The 21,539-nt window shown below is 37.0% G+C and overlaps 1 protein-coding gene across 1 annotated transcript in view; it reads right to left on the reverse strand.

The window, feature by feature from the left end:
* TNKS (tankyrase) overlaps positions 1-21,539 on the reverse strand; it is a 95,493-nt gene that overhangs the window by 51,051 nt on the left and 22,903 nt on the right. The window contains exons 4-5 of the mRNA XM_063294742.1: positions 8,110-8,146; positions 7,422-7,497 (exon numbers count right to left, since the gene is read on the reverse strand). Of these exons, the coding sequence (XP_063150812.1) occupies positions 7,422-7,497; positions 8,110-8,146 (113 nt within the window). The remainder of the gene's footprint in view (positions 1-7,421; positions 7,498-8,109; positions 8,147-21,539) is intronic.

The following is a 21,539-nucleotide window of genomic DNA, read 5'->3' on the forward strand; positions in this document are numbered from 1 at the left end:
GGGAGCGATTCCTCTAAACAAACCGAACCCACAAGTATACTCAGGAGACATTAGGAGATAATACATTCATCTAGAAAATAAAAACAGAGGGAAAATGTAGAAGCAATAAATACATTTGTTGGCTTGGCTGGCTGGCACTCTGTACTGGAATTCAGCTGCTTACAATATTTGTGTCAGAAACCTCTTGTACATTCAGTTAAGAATACTGTGCATGCAAATTCCAACTTTACCAACATAAAACAACATAACCAAATTACCACAGGTTGTAGTCCAAAACATCTAAAGAACACTTGGTTGAGTATAGCATGCTATTAACAACAATGATAAAAGGAAAATCTCTTTCCTTAGCAAAATTGCATCAGGACAAGGTAACTGCCTAAAAAGAGGAGCTGCTGAACAACATTTCTCCAACTTCCAAAAAAGAAAAAAAAAAATCTATTCATGGAAGACCTCAAGAGCCAGCAGAAGCTTATACTGGAAGAACAGATATTTTTACCTGTTTCCATTCCCCATTGCAGCCTTTAATACTATCTCTAGACATGTTTCTCCAAATCTCCAAGCAAAAAAATACCCTTCTCTTTTATTCACAGATTAGTAATCAGGAACCAAACAATAATGCACACAAAATTAAGGAATCACAGTTGGAACAGAATCAGCTTAACAAAAAGGGAACCTTTAATTAGTATTTTACTGGGATGTTGCCAGTAACAAGTTACACAAATTGTTATTTTAAAAATAACAATGGTATAAATTAGCAAGTTTTCTACTTCGCAGATAAGACTTGAAATACTACAATGAATGAATGAAAACAAGAAGTCTATTTTCTCTGCCTGAACTGAAAGGCCCCCTATGTATAATATTTATACCTTGCTTTTCTTCCAGTTCTCTTCCAACTATATAATCTAACAATCTTGTAAGGCAAGGCTGAGATATTGTACTGTATAGTAACTGGCTCAAGATCATTCAGAATGTTACATAGTTGTTTGGGAATTTGAACCAAGACTAGGATCACGATATCATCTTATTTCTTTAATGACTAAAATAAGGCCTATTTTACAGGATTCTTGAATCTCCCACATTTGTTTGCTGTACTTTGTAAGTAAAGCAAAACATTTTCCAGTTAAGTGTAACATAATCCATTGAGAATATTTGTAAATAGTCTGTGGTATGCTCATACAAAACTGGACAATTGGGTTGGGATAAAAACTCCAGCTTACATTACAATTGCTGTTGTAATGTAAAAAAATGAGTAGTTGAAGATTAAGTATCCTTACAATTAAAATATAAGGAGGATTCTTCTAGGTATGTATTCATTGCTTCAGAAAAGCCTTCCATGTAAATTCCCATTAATATCTGATAATTATCTAATCTGATCAGCAATTAAAACTAATCAAGTATCTACTAAAATACCATCTACTAAAGTGAAATAACATCAATGTGAACCTGGGAATCCATCCAATATTGTAATATAACAGAATGGGGCCCTCTTTTGCTTCCCTCAAGAATTAATATTTACAATTTATATACAACCAAAAAATGATTTGTACATTAAATTTCGCATTCTCATCATTTAACATATAACATTTGAATTATGTCTTTTAACCAGCATGTGACTGTAGCTAATCACAGATCAGGACTAGTGAATCCCAGGTTCTTATTTCCAGTCCTGAAATTCACCGAGTCATCTCAGACTAAAACACAAAACTATATTAAAAATCTCAGCGTTGTGATGGGGCAGGGGAGGGGGGGAGGATTATTTGCATGGCAGAAGAATCATATATGTTGACTTAGTTTTTTTCAAAATATGTGTATGTATACGTATGTGCTTATGTCTATGTGTAATTTCATTCTAGTCTCACAACATAAATAACAATTTACATCTCCACTGGAGGAAACATGGAAGTTACCTTAACAGTGTACAGAGAACAATAAGGAGAGTATTTTATGTTTTTTCTCCATATTTCATGAGCACCCTTCTTAGGTTACATAGAAATTATTAAAATTAAGATAAATTGCATTTACATAACATGCAGAAAGGGGGAGGGAATTCTTGTTACTGTTCCCACAGGTAAAATCACAATGGTTAAAACTTCATATGCTAGTAATATTTCAACACTGCATTCATTAGTATCAGATAATGGAGGAAAGACTAAATAGTTTCCCCTTCCCAAGTATTAATTAAAGAAAAGCAATGAGTAACTTTTTGAAAGGAGATCCACTCCAATAGCTCTGCTCCATCTGCAGAAAGCAAGAAGAGGTTTCAGCTCTAAACCGGGCTAACATATCCCTATGGTCTTTCCTTTAGATTGAGGGGTTTACAGTATTCTTAAGTACATTCAGTATGAAAAGAACACTCATTTGCACTTCAACTGCTTTTGCTTTCCAGTTTCTAAGGCAGTTAAGTAACCTGAGAGAAATTCATTTTCAGAAATGTAAAGCAGGGAGATAAAACAATGTAGAGATATTGCAGTTTACTTTCCATAAATTCCACCTTGCACTGTAAACACTTTAAGGATTGGGAGACTTCTTGGAAACAGTATTTTGGGGGGATCTAGTTTAGTTGCGAAGAAAGCTTCAAGTAACAAACCCATTTCTTACTTTTATCACTTGAGACTACATATAGGACAGTGCATAATTTAACACACCAATATAACTCATAGAATTAATTCTGCTGGGCAGAATTCTAGGCATCAAGAAGAAGGCCTCTAGGCTTGATTCCACCTGATATGCCAGACTTCTGTAAAAAACAGATTTACTCTGTAGAGGAGAGGGCGAGAAAACATTTATACATGAACATCCATTTAAGTGATGAGCTGTTTGTGAAAACCAAGCCAGAAGTCTAAGAAAAATCTCTCATGTATATAACAAATCCTGATGATTTGTCTTTTAGGACTCTACTGCTTTGAAATAAATAAAAAGTGAATCAGCAAGAGGTGGCAGCTCTTGAGTTATCATGTTTTATGATACAGATGAAGAATAGCAATAAAATTTGGAATAACTAATTGGTTTATCAGTGAAGACAGGATCTCCTTAGGTAAGACTTCAAAGGAACCTCAAAGAACCTTGAATGGAGTAAATTGTTTTTAAAATATTAGATGTGATTCCACTGTGGATCACAAACAAGTTGGCTTTATGTCAACCAGAAAGATTTCTTGAGGTAGCTAGGCTCTGCAAGGTTTATTTTTTTTAAGGAAGTAATGACTTGACTGGAGAGGCAGTTTGTTTTAGTAGCTAAGACATCAGGCTAGAAACTGGGCGACTGTGAGTTCTAGTCCCACTTTAGGCACAAAGCCAGCTGGGCGACCTTGGGCTAGTCACTCTCAGCCTTAGAAAGGTCATGGCAAACCACTTCCAAAATCTTGCCAAGAAAACTGCAGGGACTTGTCCAGGCAGTCACCAGGAGTCAACGATGACTAAGACACCCAAAAAAAAAAAAAAAAAAAGGACTTTACTGGGTAGGCAATTTATTTCAATGCAGTATTTTAAGTTGTTTAGTTTGGTAACATTTTGAAAGTTTGTTTTATTTTTTTCTTTATGGTTATGCCCAATAGTTAATACTTCGTATACTACATACTTTGTTGAACTGAATTATTGCCTACATTTATTATTTTATTAATAGTCTGTATATTTTTGGTAATAAATTATAAATATACCACAGGATATTGGCTAATTCTTCATTTGCAATTAAATTCACAGTCATATACTTAGGCTACAAGTCTATCAGAACAGCACATTTATATTGCTAAAATATATATAGGAAGCAAATAATTTAGAATTTTTAGAATCTTATTATATGTCTACTAATTTTTAGTTGCCATTAATTATGAGATTTTTTTTTTAACTTCAGAAGGAAACTAAGAATAGCTAGTTCTCTCATAGGTTGTACCCTTCAAAATACCTTGTTTCTCTGCACAAGAATTCACAAAATAATATCATACTAGGCCTTATTAAGGCCAATTATACATAGAGCAGAATTCCTTAATCTGAACTATTTAGGGAGGAGGAGAAAGCTATTTTTTTCCAAATCTTTCTGCATGTCTTTAAGCCTGCTTGTTATCAGCTTATAGGCCAGGAATTGGGGATCCACTGGAACAGTGTTTAAAATGGTACTAGGGGATTGCAAGAGAGTAATAATGTAAATCACTGGTGCTCTCTTTCATCCAGCAGGGCTTTGCTGCATCTCAGTTCCCCGCACTAGCAGAATGAGCCCTTCTGTTCATAGAGGGGCAAAGCTGGATCCAACAAATTAGAAATAATCCTTTCCATGTTTATTGGTATTTAATCTATTCTGTTGCAGACTCTGCTGTACATTTAGGGGTTCCAGTGAACAAAAGCAGATCTAATTAACTGCAATTCAGTTAATTCAGTTTAACATCTGGATAAATATCTTCATGTGGTACCTTGTCTGGTTATCTGCTTATTTTCAATTGTTTCTCCCCATCTGGTAGGCCGAGGCATAGTGGGTGCATTCCAAGTCCCTTTGATTAAATTCTGCCATCTTGCTGGACTGATTCTGCCTTCTCTGTCAGGGCCCCAACCCTCTGGAACAACATCCCTCCAGAGATTCAGATGGTGTCTGCTCTCCTGGGATTTCAGAAAGCCCTTAGACCTGGCTCTGTTCCCAGGCCTGGGGTTAATGTGGGTGTGACTCATTGGTCGAGCCCTATCATATTATTTTTTTGTATTGTTTGTTGTTCTAGTTGTTTTAGTCCGGGCTGCCTGTGTTTGTGGGTTTTAATTGTAAGCCACCCAGAGTCTGCTGGATATTAAATTGAATAATTTAAATTGATAAATTGTCAGAAAGTTAGGCATTGACAGGATGATTTTCCTAGTTACATATTTTAATTAGAACAACGTTCCTAAAGCCAATTATATTCCTACATTAATTCTGCAGCCAAATTTCAAAAACAGCCTTTTAAAGGTATCTTTAATCTGAAAGTAAAAAGTGTTTTGCTTTCTGCATCTTCTATTAGAAGGTCTGAGAGACTTCATTGTTGCATCCCAATAATTATACCACAGTAGCCTATCTGGCTCTTATACCAGCCACTTATATAATGCAGAAGCATTTTATCATATTAATTTTTTTTACTACAATTCAGGTGGGGTATAGGGTGTATTTACTAGTAATCTCTAGGGATCTGAGAAACGAGAAAACTTCGGTGTTTCCAAATGGCCATCACAGCAGCAATCTTGTTTAAGGCAATTCCCTTAAATGTATATTTCTTCAGTAAATGCAGACATATGCAACCCTACCCTAAGTTATGATAAAATGAGTAGAAGCGTTACAAATGGATGGTCTTGTGTATAGTAGAAGGGTTCTCACTGACAAAATATAGGTCAGACATTATGCAGACAGAATCCAGTGAGCAGATCTGAAATCTGGACATGGACAATATGGTTTTAAGCAACTGAAAGATCTAATTAATGTTAGTATCTAAGAAATAAAATCCAATTGTTGTCATAATAATTAATAATAAAATTAATAATAAAAAAACCTCAAATTACTGGTCATTTGCTGACCTGTACCAGATCAGCAGAACTATCATTATGGGACATGGCAACTTACCTTACCTTACTGGCCCAGTTATGTACTGTATATTGTTAAAAGTTCTTAAAAATAACTGTTTAACCTATTAATTAAATGCTTTTAATTAATCAGTCAATTAATTAAATCCATTAATTAAAGTTTAACATATTTACATTCTCTGATAGAAATCCAGCTTTTAGACCTACTTATATTATGCTACAGCTCACTTTTTAAAAAGTCAAACATCTGAACACTTCCCTCATTTAAATACTGTGCATTTCAGAACATTCAAGCATATTATTTATTCATTGCTGAACAATTAATACTGTCCTTGATTAAGTGCTGCTTTGGATCTCACTTAGCAATTATTAACATAAGCAAAAGCCAAGGGCCCCCAGACAGCAGCAATCCATGGTATCCCTAGTCTTGTGAGAACTGACACTGCAGAATCAAATCTGAAAAAGCTGAACTCTTGCTCACCTCCTTTCTGTTTCTGCTGCTCTGACTGCTGTCAAAATTCTGGGCACTTAGCTGCTACTCTGCTGGTGGGAGAAGAAAAGATGCTAGTGGTACACAGGGTAGGTGAGCAAAATGGGCAGGGGCAGGCTAGAGAGACTAAGTAGTCTGGGGACCACCTTTTACAGAGGCAATCACTGTGACAACCAAAATGACTGGCCAGAGAACAGAATGGAAAGCTGGCTTGTCAAGGCAGAACAAAAGTACAGTCTAATTACCCCAGCTTTGCCTGGGGGCAACACTGGAGCCTCCAGGGGTTGCACCCCACAGTTTGAAAACTTATGATTCAAGCATTAATCCAACTGATGGTTGTTCTAATGCAAAAGTAAAACTCAGCTAACTTAGTCAGCTATTTTAGAAGGAGAGGAAGTGCAAAGTTTTAAGTTGGCTAAGTGTCAATTACTTAATTCTGCTTCATTTAACAGGGTATCTATAACTAAACCAGGTACCTGGAGGCAATGATTCTAGTAAAATACCCAATCATACTTAAGATATATGAGCATAATGTAAGAGCTATAAATATTGAAATTATGGAAAAATGTGCTTCAGCTGTGAATTGCATCCAAAATACTTTTTTACATCTTCTCTGCATTAAATTACTAATCAAATTCTTTGAATGATTTAACTCCCAAACAGTCTGCTGGCAGTGTATGAGCTACAATCTGTCCCAAATTATATGTCTCATGTCATGCCCCCAAATTAGCTGGGGAGATTTCAGTCACAGAAGCTGAACTACCTGATTACCCATTTCAGAGAGTTATTAAGAACTGATGGACACTAAGAATCACTAAAAGACAAAATAATCATGCTGCGTGAACCCAGATAAACTGTGAGACTAGAATCTATTATATCAGATTATAATAATACATAAATTAATGAAACCTCTAATTAGAATTCTGAATTTATAAGTTCTTCCTTTTCTTCACTTCAAGCTTATTAATTTCCTTTAATTCCACATTACATAAAACTGCAGCTAGACAATTAAATGAAACTATAAAAATTTGGAATGAATATCCAAGAAGATTAATCAAATTGATCTGAAATTGGCTATAACGAGCTAGAGGACTAAAACCCTATTTTTCACAGCAAGTAAAATGTTCATTTACAGTTACTAACAAAACCCAAACTTATAATTTATACTTATTAACGAACATTCTAAAGCACAATGCCAGACTGTCATTTAAAACAAATGTCATGATCTCAACTGCATGTTTCACTACCTCTGTCAAGCTGTGTATTGGACACATCATTCAATCTTATGTGATGAGACGCAAATTACAATCCACAAAACTGGGTGGGTTTCAAATTTTTAAATTGACAAGATATGTTGACCAGCTGCCAAAAAATTAGAAACAGATTTATATTTACACAGACTTACTTTTCGCCCATCACTTGCATGGCAATTCACATTTAAAGGTGTCAACAAAGCCATTAGTTTTTCTTCATTGCCACTCCTGCAAAGAAGAAATGGAAGGGAGAGGAAGTCCCTTATAGAATATATGAAATGGAGTTTCACATTAACATCATGCTCACAGAACCACCTTGTATGCATTCTGACTTACAAAACACGTCACTTCAAGTATTTCCTTTAAATATATGCCTATATAAATATACATAATAGAATAATTTATTATATTTTAAATATAATAAATATACGTTTCCCAAATTGTTGCAATATTCCTCAAGACAGTATAAATAGCTTCCAGCCTCTTGCTCAAGGTTTTCTGTAACATATATGTAAATGTAGGATGTGCCTTTAATCCATAAAGTAGAAAATAAAAAAAAATCCTAACACATAATTTCTCATTAAAAATAGTTTTTTAAACATAATGAAATTTGAAATACATTCTGTCAAAATTCAACTATATTGTAGGATTACAAGCAAGCAACTGTTTAGCTTTTTACAAGTAGTTAAATCCAAAAGACTCATGTTAACAAGGACCGTTTATCTGCCCAATTTTATAAAAAGATAATGACAACATGACAGATCATAAAAACCCATTTTCACCCTGATTTCTACCACCTCTCTTCAAAAACAATACATTTGTATTCTGAACAGCACTTACCTAGCAGCTTCCAAGAGTTCGTCCTTCTTGTATTCACCTAAATGATTGCAAAATATCATGCTGTTAGCATTTGGCAGAAGACAGATGAAGAAATGCAGCAGGAAGCAAATACCGAATTAAAGAGAGAACAGGGGGGGGGGGGCGACAAGCAAGCCCACACCCCGCTGGGTGATGGAGCTGTGACGTTAGTCAGCTTGTGAAGGCAGCATCACCAGTGCCTTGGAGACGGGCAGCAAATTGACGCAGCTTCTTGTCCAATCCTCAGATGAAATGGCTTTCTTCAGACAACCAATGAATGCTGAACCTCTGTCCAGAAACAATCCCTCTGATAACAGCATGGCAGCTGAATACTGTGTCTCCTCCCCCATTTTCTTACTCAATCTCTTAGCACACTAGTGTAGCATAAAGGCACTGACACACCCCAAGACTTTTTTTTTTTAAAGGTACACATAATCAGGGTCTGAAGCCATTTGTAGCCCCGCAATTATCTTGCAATAGATTTATTTCAGAGGTTCTTAAAACTGTGTCAAAAGTGTATGTTTGCAGCCTTAAGAAAACCAGTGCACCATAATAAAAGAATATGGGAAAGACAAAGTACTCTGACAGTAGCATTTTAAAATCGACCATTAAAATGGTTGCCTGTTTTTGTATCTTTTGGAAAGAATGCTAAATTCATACCCTGAAATTTAGCTCTATCCCACTGCCAAGTTCTCCACTAAATATCTGAAGCATTTTCCTTTGAAAGCATTGTGCTAATATTTTAGTCTTTAAAATCTTTATAAAAAATTGTAATAGATAATTCTGCATTCTATTCTATCTTAGACATTTCAGAGTAAAAGCTATGAATTCAGGGAAATAGATTAATCTTCATGATGGCAACCTGTCTCCAAGAAAGAAATATTAAATACAGGTGGGTAACTCCATGTCATTTGTGGGTCTTTATGGATGGCAAAGCTTGTGTGTACTCCACAGCAGATGCTAAGAAAATGCTTACATCAGAACAAGAAAAAGAGGAACCAGACAGAAGACCAAAAATTGGATCAGACACTTTTTATCCATACATTTAATTGATCACTGACTTCATGGATCGAATTAAAATATTTTCAACAAATATTAAGGGACTGAGAAGTCCATCCACAAGAGGGAAAAAAGGACAGAATGCAGACACTATATATATTCATGAGATACATATTGTAAATGACCATGTTAATTTATTAGAATGTAAACATTCTAATAAATTATAACAAGGGACACGGTGGCGCTGCTGGTTAAACCGCTGAGCTGCTGAGCTTGCCGATCGGAAGGTCGGCAGTTAGAATCCGCGTGATGGGGTGAGCTCCCGTTGCTAGTCCCAGCTCCTGCCAACCTAGCAGTTCAAAAACATGCCAATGTGAGTAGATTAATAGGTACCGCTTTGGCGGGCAGGTAACGGCGTTCCGTGTAGTCATGCCGGCCACATGACCACGGAAGTGTCTACAGACAAACGCCGGCTCTTCGGCTTTGAAACAGAGATGAGCACCGCCCCCTAGAGTCGGACATGACTGGACTTGATGTCAAGGGAAACCTTTACCTTTACCTAAACATTTTGGTCAAAACCACGTGGCTTCTGGTGGGAAAAACGCAGCAGCAATATATATTAGGAACTTATCATAGGCCATGGCATTCCAGATCAAGCAGAGAGACTTTTATTACAAAGGTTTCAAACTGAACAAGGGAAAATTACAATTGCTTCAATTTATGCTCCAAAAGATAACAAGAGAATATCTTATGATTTTTTTCAATCACTTTTTGAAATTGCAGAATAATTTTTGATTCTTGGAAACATGAACAGGGTTCCTTCCATAAATCTTGATAAATCTGGTTCATACCAAAAGGGTTCTGAAAATTGCCAAAAAGATTGTATGTCATTACTTTACTCCCTCACATGTGTAGAGACATACCCTTTAGAGAAAAAAAATATACTTATTGTTCCCCTTCTCATAACATTTATTCAAGGAGAGATGTGCGCTGGATATCTAATTCACTATTACCTAAATGTAAAGAAGTTGCAGCACTTAATTTATGCAGACCATAATCCAATAACTGTAATATTGCACAGAAGAATCACTGGCTTGAAAAAGTAGAGATTGAATGGCCTATTATTATTATTACAAGAAGATACCAAATTGAAGTGTCAACCTGAATTAAAGAGCTTCTTCCAAACTAACTCAGCTCTTGATGTTTCTTCAAGCACAGTATGGGAATCCAGTAAAGCATTTCTGAGAGGATTATTTATTTCTTCAGCATTAAATAGGAAGAAAAACTTCAGAGAGCATTCTAGTCAGAGAACTCCCACCATCTTTTATTCTTTATTTTACTGGCCTTCCTTATTGTGCTTTATTTGGTTTCGTTTTATGATGTACTTGTCTTATATTTATTTTAAAATTAACTGTGGATGTCTTAACATATTTCATAGCATGTTAGTTTCTGAGAGTTGCCAGACTGTGGTGGGATGGATGGTTGGATGGATGGATGGACAGGCAGACAAATTATTCAAAACTGTTAGAATTGGTGCAAACCAGAAATTGATGCTGGATATAATACAAATTACTAAAATGATTTATAACCAGGTAGAAGCAAATGAGACTTACAAAACAGTGAATTTCAAGAAAGGTATAAAAGAAGATACTGTTGTCTTACCAAATGAGAAAAGATCTATCATCTCAATATGGGATAATAGTAAGAAATGTGTTTGAACTATTGATGAGATGATATAGCATTTTATTAAATTTTATTCTCAATTATATGGAAGACAAATATGAAGTTTGGAAAAGACTACAGAGTACTTGGATGCAACACTGATTATGAAATATACACATCAGCAAAAGGAATCACTTAACACGACTACAATATTACAGAAGATGAAACAAAGGAAGTTATGCATTAATTAAAGTTGAATAAATCTCCAGGACCAGATGCATTTCCACTGCATTTTTGTGCAGTTTCATTAACTCAGGTAATGAACAAGTACAACAACATCAAACACTCCTTTCTTCATGGCAGGAAGCTTTTATACAGACATGTCCCAAATAATTAGTACCTCCCCCTCCCCCCACTTTCCCCCAAAGAATACCAATTTGCCACGAAATGTTGAAACTGACATAAATAAATGGCATCCACCATTCTTTATTCCATAGTGCATAGAGCAGACACTTTGCTTTTAATGTATGACTTAACATATTCTTCTTAATAATAAAAAAATTAAAATGACATGGACATGGACACAATTATTGGTACCCTTCACCTAATACTTTGTAGCATACCCTTCTGAGGCAGTAACTGCAATCATGCACTTTCTGTAGCTCTGAATAAGGCTTCTACACATTTCAACAATTTGTCCCATTCTTCTTGAGCAAACTGCTCCAGTTGTCAGGTTTCATAGGTTTCTTCTCCCAACTGCAAGTTTCAGCTTTTTCCACAGATATTCAGATCCAGACTCATAACAGAGTCTGAATCAGAACAGTCTAATCTTTACTTTTCAACCATTCTTGGGTTCTTTTAGATGTAAGTTTTGGGTCATTATTCTGCTGGAGGACCTATGACCTGTGATTAAGACACAGTTAACACTGGGCATTTCACTCCAGAATGCCTTGATAGTCTTCTGATTTCATTGTGCCCTGCACAGATTCAAGGCACCCAGTGCAAAGCAACTCGATATTATGGAGCCTCCTCTGTGTTTCTCAGTAGGGATGGTATTCTTTTCTTTAACAGCATCATTTTTTTTCATTTGTGAACACAGAGCTGCTGTGACTTACCAAAAAGCTCTAATTTTGTTTCATTTGTCCAAAGGACATTCTCTCAGAAGGACTGTGGCTTGTCAACATTCAATTTAGCTTATCATCATCGCATTTATTACAGCTCTAAGGCCAGACAAAATAAAAGGAATTGTGTATAAAGGAATTATTTATAAAGGAATTAAGACTAGGCCTATTCTTTCTTGCTTCAATATTAAACATTTACTTTCATGAAGGCAAATATGCTAAAAAGTTGATCGATAAAAGGTAACAATTCATATAGACTGCAAGATTTAACAAAGATGAAGCCTTTTGAGATTCTCTCCTTGGAATGGTCAGAAATGCCTTATTGGTTTCAATATCTTTAAATAAGCAAAATATTTCAAAAGGAGCTACAAAAACAAGGTAACATATTTAGAGATTTGACTGAATTTGAAATGTTTATAACACAAAATTCAGAACATCTATTAGAGCATATATATAAGTTCTTACTGAAATATAATTCAGAAACTGAAGTCAAAGATTCATGATTAAATAGATGCTGAACTTAAACAGGACAATTGATATGCAACAATGGGAATATCAACAGAAGAAAAATATTAAGCTTACTGTGAATATTTCTCTGAGAAAACTGCTGTAAGACTTTTTCCCCCAGTTCTCCAGTGTTGATTGCCAGAATGCATAACGCATATTCAAAAAACTGCTGGAGTTTTAATATATTTGATCATTCTTCCCTATCTGATAGTCATATCACAAAGCTCAACAATTTTGAAAGATGACTCATCATAAGATTAAACAAATTCTAAATACTGATTTTCTTCTCTGGCCAGTTGTTTTTCTATTACCAAGCCTTCTATTTCTACAAAGCGCACTTACATATAATGACCACTGCTAGGATTCTCTATGCTTGTCACTGGAAATTACCTTCAATTCTTTCATCAGAGTGTTGGCAGATTAAGCTTTGGGAGTATGTATCAATGCCAAAAATAACTTCATATCTAAAAATAAGTCTGATGCTAACTTTAATTTAATTTAGAAACATTTTATGGACAATAAATCTGCACACAGCTTACTACCATATTCAGAGTTTGGATTGCTTTCAACATTAAACTTCTAAATGATAAAACATTAAAGTTTGTCTGATTGACCATAAAGTTAAGGATGTTCTGCTTCAGTTTAATTAGAGGTTCTTGTTAATTGTTACTCATTTGGCAACTTCTGATTAGTTCTTAAAGTGCTAAACTATCATATGATTATCAATATATCTGTTCAAATCTAATGTGACCTGTTAAGAATATTCATTCATTCATTCATTCATTCACTATCCCGCCTTTATTATTTTTATAAATAACTCAAGGCAGGGAACATACCTAATCCTCCTTCCTCCTCCTATTTTCCCCACAACAGCAACCCTGTGAGGTGATTTGGGCTGAGAGAGAGAGAGGTCACTCAGCCGGCTTTCATGCCTAAGGCGGGACTAGAACTCTCGGACTCCTGGTTTGGATACATTCTCATCTGGGTTTATACTTGGTTTTGAGATCAAAACTGTTTTTATCATTTGGCTACATATATGCTTGTGAGCTGATTCAGTTCTCAGAACCTTTCAATATAATTGATCAGGCACCCCTCAGGGGGCTCAGAGGACACCTACTAATTTCAGTGAGGCTGTGGAACCCTTGCACAAGTACAGGTAGACCTCACTTAACCACAATTGGCACTGGAATTTCAGTTGCTAAGCGATGCAGTCGTTAAGCAAATCTGGACCCAATTTTACAACCATTTTTGCAGTGGTCATTAATCAAACCACATGATCATTGAGCGAACCACATGATCATTAAAGCGAATCACGCAGTTCCCTATTGATTTTGCTTATCGGAAGCCAGCCAGGAAGGTTGAAAATGGTGATCACGTGACCATCGGACACTGCAACGGTCGTAAATGTGCAACGGTTGCCAAGCACCTGAATTGCAATCACATGACCGCAGGGGAAGCTGAGATTGTTGTAAATGCGAGGAATGGTCGCAAGTTGTTTTTTTCAGTGCCACTATAACTCTGGATGGTTGCTAAACAAAAGGTTGTTAAGCGAGGACTAGCTGTAGCATATAGACAGTTTTCAGATGGAGCTGGATAAATATGCTGAAGTTTAATCCTATAATAGTATGCGGGAATGACTTTGGGAGACAGGAAAAGAGCCACAGCGAAGGGAATGGTTGGATAAGCCCACAGAAGTGCTTCTTGGCAGAAGTACCTTGCAAAGCTGACAAATCCAGACAAGATTGAAATTAGTATGTATGGCATCCACTCTCTTAGGGTTCTGGAAGGCTCTTAAGACCTGGCTCTGCTCCCAGGCCTAGGCTTAGTCTGTTTGTGGAGTCCCTGTTTGTTATAGTTGTTTTTTATCCAGGCTGTCATGTTTTGCAGTTACTATTTTTATACGTTGTAAGCTGCCCAGAGTCTTTTGGAATGGGCAGCTATATAAATTTAATAATAGTAATAGAAAAACTGATAATATTGGTAGAAAAACTTGTAATGTTAGATGGGGTTACCCACTTTTCAAGAACCAGGTTTGTAACCTCAGAATTTGTGTGTGGAATCACAGGTGGCAGCAATAACCAAGTGAGTCTTTTACCAACTTTGATTGATTTTTCGAATTTCTATTACTGCCCATCTCTCCCAAAAGGGGGACTCTGGGCGGTTTACAGTAAAATTGATACAACCAGTGTGACCCTATCTAGATTCAGAAATGCATGAACCTGGTCTAACTCCTGTAATCTACTCTGTATGTATCCTAACAGCCAGGAACCACGCTGAGACAAGAATAGGTCTCTAGTGTTTTATTACTGCTACATGACAGAAAATCCTAACAAACTGAAGAAGCGTGGGAAAAACCCAGACATATAAACCCCAAAGGCTAAGGCGGGCCCGATCTGTGTCTCTTGGAATGGCTACCTAATTCCTCAGTACTACGCATGCGCTTTACAGCCTGGATGGGAGCCCCCTGCTCGCCATCCTTACTCATGACAGTATGGGACAGAATTTGCAGGGAACCTTGGAAATTCAGCTACTGTATGGAAATACTTGTGTCCTGGATAGTTGTTTTTATTTCCAAGTACAATTTGTTCGTTTCAGCCATTAAAGATTTAAACAAGTTTGTATCCTGATTATTTGAAGGATATATGAACCTATCCATGTTTTAGGATTCACAGAGGCTCTATTTCTGGGCTACCATTAAGATGAATTGCCACTAATGATAGGCTGCTCTCAGTGGTAGTGCTTCCATATCAAATTCCAGAAAATATGCTGTTCTCTGTGGTTGCTCTTAAGAGTTTTGAAAAAAATTCTCCCTTTATATTCCAATGCACAAGTTTTGATAATCCTAACTGCCAGTTGCCTAATATGCTGCTTTTGCTATTTAACTTTTAAACTTAGTTCTGATTCATTTATAATAAGGCAGAATACTGATTTAAATAGCTAATTAGTTATTCCAAACACAGAGATGAAATTAATGATGTTCAAATTGTCGTATGTCATATGTCAATTAATATAAAAATATACATGACAAATAATCTGAGTGATTGCCTCTTCTCATACTGTAACATTACTATGAAGTAAAGGTGTGTAAAACATTATGTGGTCAAAATGTCCTGCTCCAAGCTAGTCTGACCTTGAAAGATTTTCAGACTGCAATACAGAGATCAAATGGCCCATTTCATGGTTCAATCACTTCCTGTAAGGTTGGAACAGGCCACTTTGATGTTGGGACACTTTCAACAAGATTGAAACAGAGTATTTTGCAAGAAAAAAAAAAACAAGCAATTTGAAAAGAAAACATAATCACCAAAGCATCTCCTTATCCTCTCTCCTGAAGATGACTTACACTTTGCCACTGTGTTCTCTTCCCCTCCAACAAAAAAGGTCTAAAAATAGCCTCTTTTACATAGCCTCTTACCTGCAACTTTTACCTTATTCTCAGTGAATCTAAGATAACGCTTCCATTTTATGGGGGGGGGGGAGACTGTAATCTTTTCAACTGAACACAATAATTAGCACCCTATTACACACTCATACCTTTGGTGATATTGCTCTCATTTTACTTTTCAGTCATAATCATTTCATAAATTTACTAATGATTTGAAAAGTTCCCTTGACTTGTCACACATTCAAGTACTTTACACCAAAGATTTTTTTACAGACAAAGTCAGCTTACACAGCAGAGATAAATCAAATACTTTCATTGTCTTATTCACTCAATTCACTTATTCACTGTATTATTCTCTCAAAGGAAAACAAAACAAAAATTTAAAAATTGACTATGAATTGAAAAAACTAAGAAAGATTATTTCTGTTTTAGTCTGTGAATACAAAGAAGCAGGAGTGGGAAAGATTAGGTCCAGTTACATAGCTTTTAAGGACTGTATAATTTAGCATTGTGATGTCTCTCCTATTACAGTTAACAAAATCTGAAAATTACAAAAACTACTGATGGACCCACTAACCCTGGACTGCTGCAATTGCAAATATGATTGAGGGGTGGGTGGGTAATGTTTCAGATTTTGTTTCATAAAATATTAACACCATTTTATATGTGATTAGCATTGTTCATGTACTACTTCTGCATCTGCACAGGTAATGAATATAATTACTATTTTCAAACCATTTTATAAACGTATCTTCAAAATTACAGAAGTATGCACATCATCTTGTAAAACACTGTACTGAATTATACATTACAGGTAGTCCTTGCTTAACAACCCTAATTGGGACTAGAATTTCCATCGCTAAGCGAAGCGGTCTTTAGGCGAAACATCAAGTGACCTCACTGCTTAGCAACAGCAGTTCCGGAAGTCCTGGTTGAGGTTGTTAGGCAAGGATGGCATCATTAGGCAAGGACCTCATGCTTCTCCTGCCCTGCTGCACTCACCTCTGTTTCAACTCCCCCCACCTATCTCCCCCTGATCTTTGCCCTTTTAGCCACCCTGCACTCTGCCTCCCCTGCCTACTCCTGCTGCCCCCGCCAGCACCAGCTGACCTTCCTCCCGTTGCTGATGAGGCTCGTCCAACCAAGGTAGTTGCTGGTCCTCTGTGAGGCGCTCCTTGTCAGCAGTGGGAGAAAGAAGGTCCGCAAGGGGTGTGGGGGTGGTGGTGGCAAAGGTAGGTGGCAGCAGAGTGCAGGGTGGCCGGAAGGGCAGAAATGGGGGGGAGATAGGCGGGTGGGGGCAGTTGAAGTACATGCTGCAGCCGTAAATGTGGGCAGGCTGTCAAGCATCTGAATTCTGATCACATGACCATGGAGGCACTACAATAGCTGTAACTTCAAGGACCAGCCGTAACTACCATTCATTCAGCACTGTCGTAACTTTGAGCAGTTGCTGAACAAATGGTCGTTAAACGAGAACTACCTGTAATATGTTTTGGTTATGAGATGCATACACCATTATTTATATAAACTATGAACACCAAACGCGATTAATGATTTAAACCAGAGTTGTTGGTGGGTTAAAGTATGATTTAAATCTATCTGTCCTATAATTCAGACTGGAGTGTAAGTTTAAAGAAATTATAAATGGGATGAGAAGAGGCCCTGAATACAAAGAAAGTGACTTCCAACCTCCTCCAGCACAGATATAAATGCTTATTGTAATAACTTAATCTTTTACTCTTAATTAAACCTTATTTCTATAGAAAATGACAATTTAATTGTCAAAACCTAAAATCAAAACTTCATTTTTTTCAGTTATAAGAAAATAGTCCAAAAACGGTTTCCAAATAGAAACAAATCCAGTCACAGTATTTTCTCTTATCAATGCTGTCAGTTTTGCCATCTGCACCAATTCCATTAATTTTACCATCCATTCCTCCATTGTGGGAATCTGTGCATCTTTCCAGCTTTGTATATACAAAAGTCTCCTTATTTTTTCTTGCTATTCTCACACTTTTTGGTTTTTTTCTTTTAGTTCTTTATTCAAGCTTTTCTGTATTTTGTATTTTAACTGTATTCTGTTCTTGAAAAAAAAGAGAGAGAGAGAGAAAGAGACCCTAAATACAAATGGTAGAAAAACACAATTTTATGATCTTATGTGTACATATATTTTTACACCCAAATCTGAGCTTTTCATAATTTTGTGATGTGGTTCATGAGTAAAAAAAGTTGCACAAAAGTATATTAAGAGAAATGTACAGAGAAAGCAAATTAGGAGAAATACAGACAATACATATATATGAATTTCCATGGAGACTTCCTGCTTTCCATAATTTGCAGTGATGGAGTGAAAGGAACTCAAAATCAGAACAATGAGAAACTGAGCAAATCAGTACTGACAGATTCATCCACCCCTAGTATCAACTCAGGAATCAATAATACTCATTTAATGCCAAATCTCAACTGGTCATTTATTTTGGAACATACATATTAGCAAGAGCAGAGCATATAAGCTTATTAGCTCTTCAGCAGCAGGGACAGCAAAGCACAGGGCCAGCGGAGCCCAGGGTGCCAGGGCCAGTGGATGCAGCGGAGTGCAGGATGGCCCAAATGGCAGAAGTGAGGAGAGAGAGAGGCGGGTGGAAGAAGTTGAAGCGCCCCTGTAGTCAAAAGTGCAGGCAGGCTGCCAAGCGCCCAAATTTTAATCACGCGATTGTGGGGGTGCTGCAATGGCTGTAACTTCGGAGACCGGGCATAACTACCATTTGTTCAGTGCTGCCATAACTTCAAACGGTTGCTAAATGTATGTCGTTAAGCAAGGACTACCTGTATTGTGCTTTTCATTTATATAGATTATAAAATTAATTTGTATTTATTCCCTTTGGGGGGGTAACCAACTTTCCAACCTAACTTTTTATTCAAAATATTTATAACACTCAAGAATGTGTGGTAAACTGACATGAATTTCTTGGGCCAAGCAAATCTACTAATCTCCTTCAACGTATGGCCAACTTCCAGTCCCTCAATCCATGTGTGTGTGTGTTTGTGTGGTGGCCCTTGGACTGAAAACTGGTGATGTGGTTTCTTGCCATTCCCACCAGGAACATGCAGCCTCTAAAGGAAAGTTACTGAATCTCTTAGTTATTTCATTTAAGTTATTTTTATAGTTATGCAATATTTTATCTGGCTGGGTAACTGAGCCAGTCACTTTCTCCCAACTCTTGACTGGGAAGTTTAAAAATGTCTGCCCGTCAGCCCTCCCAAGTAAACCAGATAGGAAACACAACCAAATGAATACTTCTACTTTATTGTTACACTACATTAACAGAATCTTGCAAGTCTGAAAGTACAAATCTCCCACCGTCCTATTTACCACCTAATTAGGGCGGATACTTTCTAAGTTTCTTTCTCTGTAGTTACTCAGTTGTGGACTCCTCCCTCTTTTATCAAATTGTTCCCTAGGCAGCATCTTTCCCCCCTCCACTCCCTCTTCCAAGGTCATTCTCACATTCCATTACAGTCCACCTACACTGACTCAGCATAGTAGATTAGCATCCATAACCTTCAATAAAGAAGCCCTCATCCTACAGAGGTTTGATTTGGTCTAATCATCTTCTTCTTCTTCCTCTTCTTCTTGGCTTATGTACTTCTAATATACATGATGGAAAAGTAAAAGGGCTTGGTCAAATCGCTTAACTTGAAAAGTACATTTCTTTCTGAGCTCCCACTCTGATCATTGTCATAAGCATGCCTATCAAATTTGCAAACCACTTATTCTGACAATGCCTATTTTCATTATCCCATCCACCTGAAAGGTCTTCGGTGTTCCAGCATACTGAAAAGTATTGAGCACAGGAATAGCTAACCTGTAACCTCTGAATCTCTCTTTCTTATTTATTTAATTTTTATCCCGCCTCTATAATTTTTATAAAAAACTCAAAGCGGCGAACATACCTAGTACTCCTTCCTCCTCCTATTTTCCCCACAACAACAACCCTGTGAGGTGAGCTGGGCTGAGACAGAGTGACTGGCTCAGGGTCACACAGCCGGCTTTCATGCCTAAGGCGGGACTAGAACTCACAGACTCCTGGTTTGTAGCCCAGCACCTTAACCACTAGACCAAACTGGCTCTCTTATATGTATAACGTGGTCCTACAGACTTGGCATTATAGTCTCATGCAATTATATCTTCAAATCCCTGTCAAATGTTAATCATGGCACCTAGTCACTAAAAGGTTCCCAACCCTTGGTCTGCAGAACACTGATATCCAAATTACAAATATCTTTTGCCCTTGTCTACTAGGACAGCATGGAAGAGGTGTAATTTTAGAATGCCCATAATTAATTTTTATGTAATGAAGAACTAGCAGACTGAATTTATAGTATTTATTTATAATGAATAAATGTATTTCATCTACTCAACCACAAGTTCAATAGCAAGATCCTAAATCTATAATCAGAAAAATACCTTATCCAGCCACTAACACATATTTCCACCATCGTTTACTGATCATGTTCACACTTCATGAAGCAGCTCAGATTTCCACAATATATGAGGCTTTGGAGTGGGGAAGAGCCAATAAATGTCTTGGAAGGAAAAAAAAAGACAGTAATAAGGATATGAAACACAAATAATGTCTAGGGAAAATTTTAAAAGGCCAGTATCCATTAATCATTAGTTTTTAGTCAGTCCTACATCAACAATACAGTAATTTCATTAACACTGCATTTTAAAAATCAATCAGACACACAATATCATCTTTAAGACATTGTGAAAATGTCTAATGTCAAAATCTACAGATCAAGCAATGTTGTAGCAACCGAAAACTGAAATACTGACAAATAAAATCAGATTATATATATATATATATTTCTCTGATTTAATGGACTAATTGGGAGAGGGAGTATCAGTTAAATCAAAAAGTGTACCATTTGTGTCAATTTACCTCATTTGTATAATGACAAAAATTGACATGGATGTCATAAAATTAAAATAAGATTAACATAAACTTAATTGTGTTGTTTATGCTACACTGGATGCAACAGACTTGTCTGTTACCTGGGGGGATATCCAGGTGGAAATTTTGTCCATTGCATCCAGTCCACTAAATGGGAATCCATTAAATTGAGGCTTTATTGTACCTGCATAAAAGTGAAAAAATGGAGTGAGAGATGCATAATGCTATAATGCAAGTATAGGGTAATAGATACTACCCTATCGGGGTAATAGGTTAGGGTAATTAGGGTAAAAGATACTATTCTGCTGCAGGGAGGCTGGACCTATTAGATTGGTCCACCCCAGGCGACTAATAGACCCTACTGCATTTCAGAAGGAACGTGGGGTTGTTCTGGAGGCTCGGCTATGCAGTCCAACCGAAACCCTAGTGGCTGCCTGGAATGACAGGGTGGCGGGAGCTCTGGATTGGATTGTGCCTGAGCTGCCACTCCTCCTACAGGGATCCCAGAACAACCCACATATACAGAGGAGCTAAGGAAAATGAAGCAGGAGAAGAAACACCTAGAGTGCCACTGGAGGACAAGGAATGAATCCAATCAAACATGAGTTATAGCCACTATTAGGGCCTACCTCATGGCGGTAAGGGCAGCAAAACACCAATATTTCTCTGCCCTTATTGTGTCTGCTGATAGCCCTCCAGCGGCCCTGTTTTGTGTGACACGGTCCCTCCTGAGGGGGAGTGGTTCTGAGGTTCACCTACAGGGTTGCTGTGAAGAATACG

This window comes from Candoia aspera, chromosome 2 (assembly GCF_035149785.1).
Source record: "Candoia aspera isolate rCanAsp1 chromosome 2, rCanAsp1.hap2, whole genome shotgun sequence".
Taxonomy (NCBI): domain Eukaryota; kingdom Metazoa; phylum Chordata; class Lepidosauria; order Squamata; family Boidae; genus Candoia; species Candoia aspera.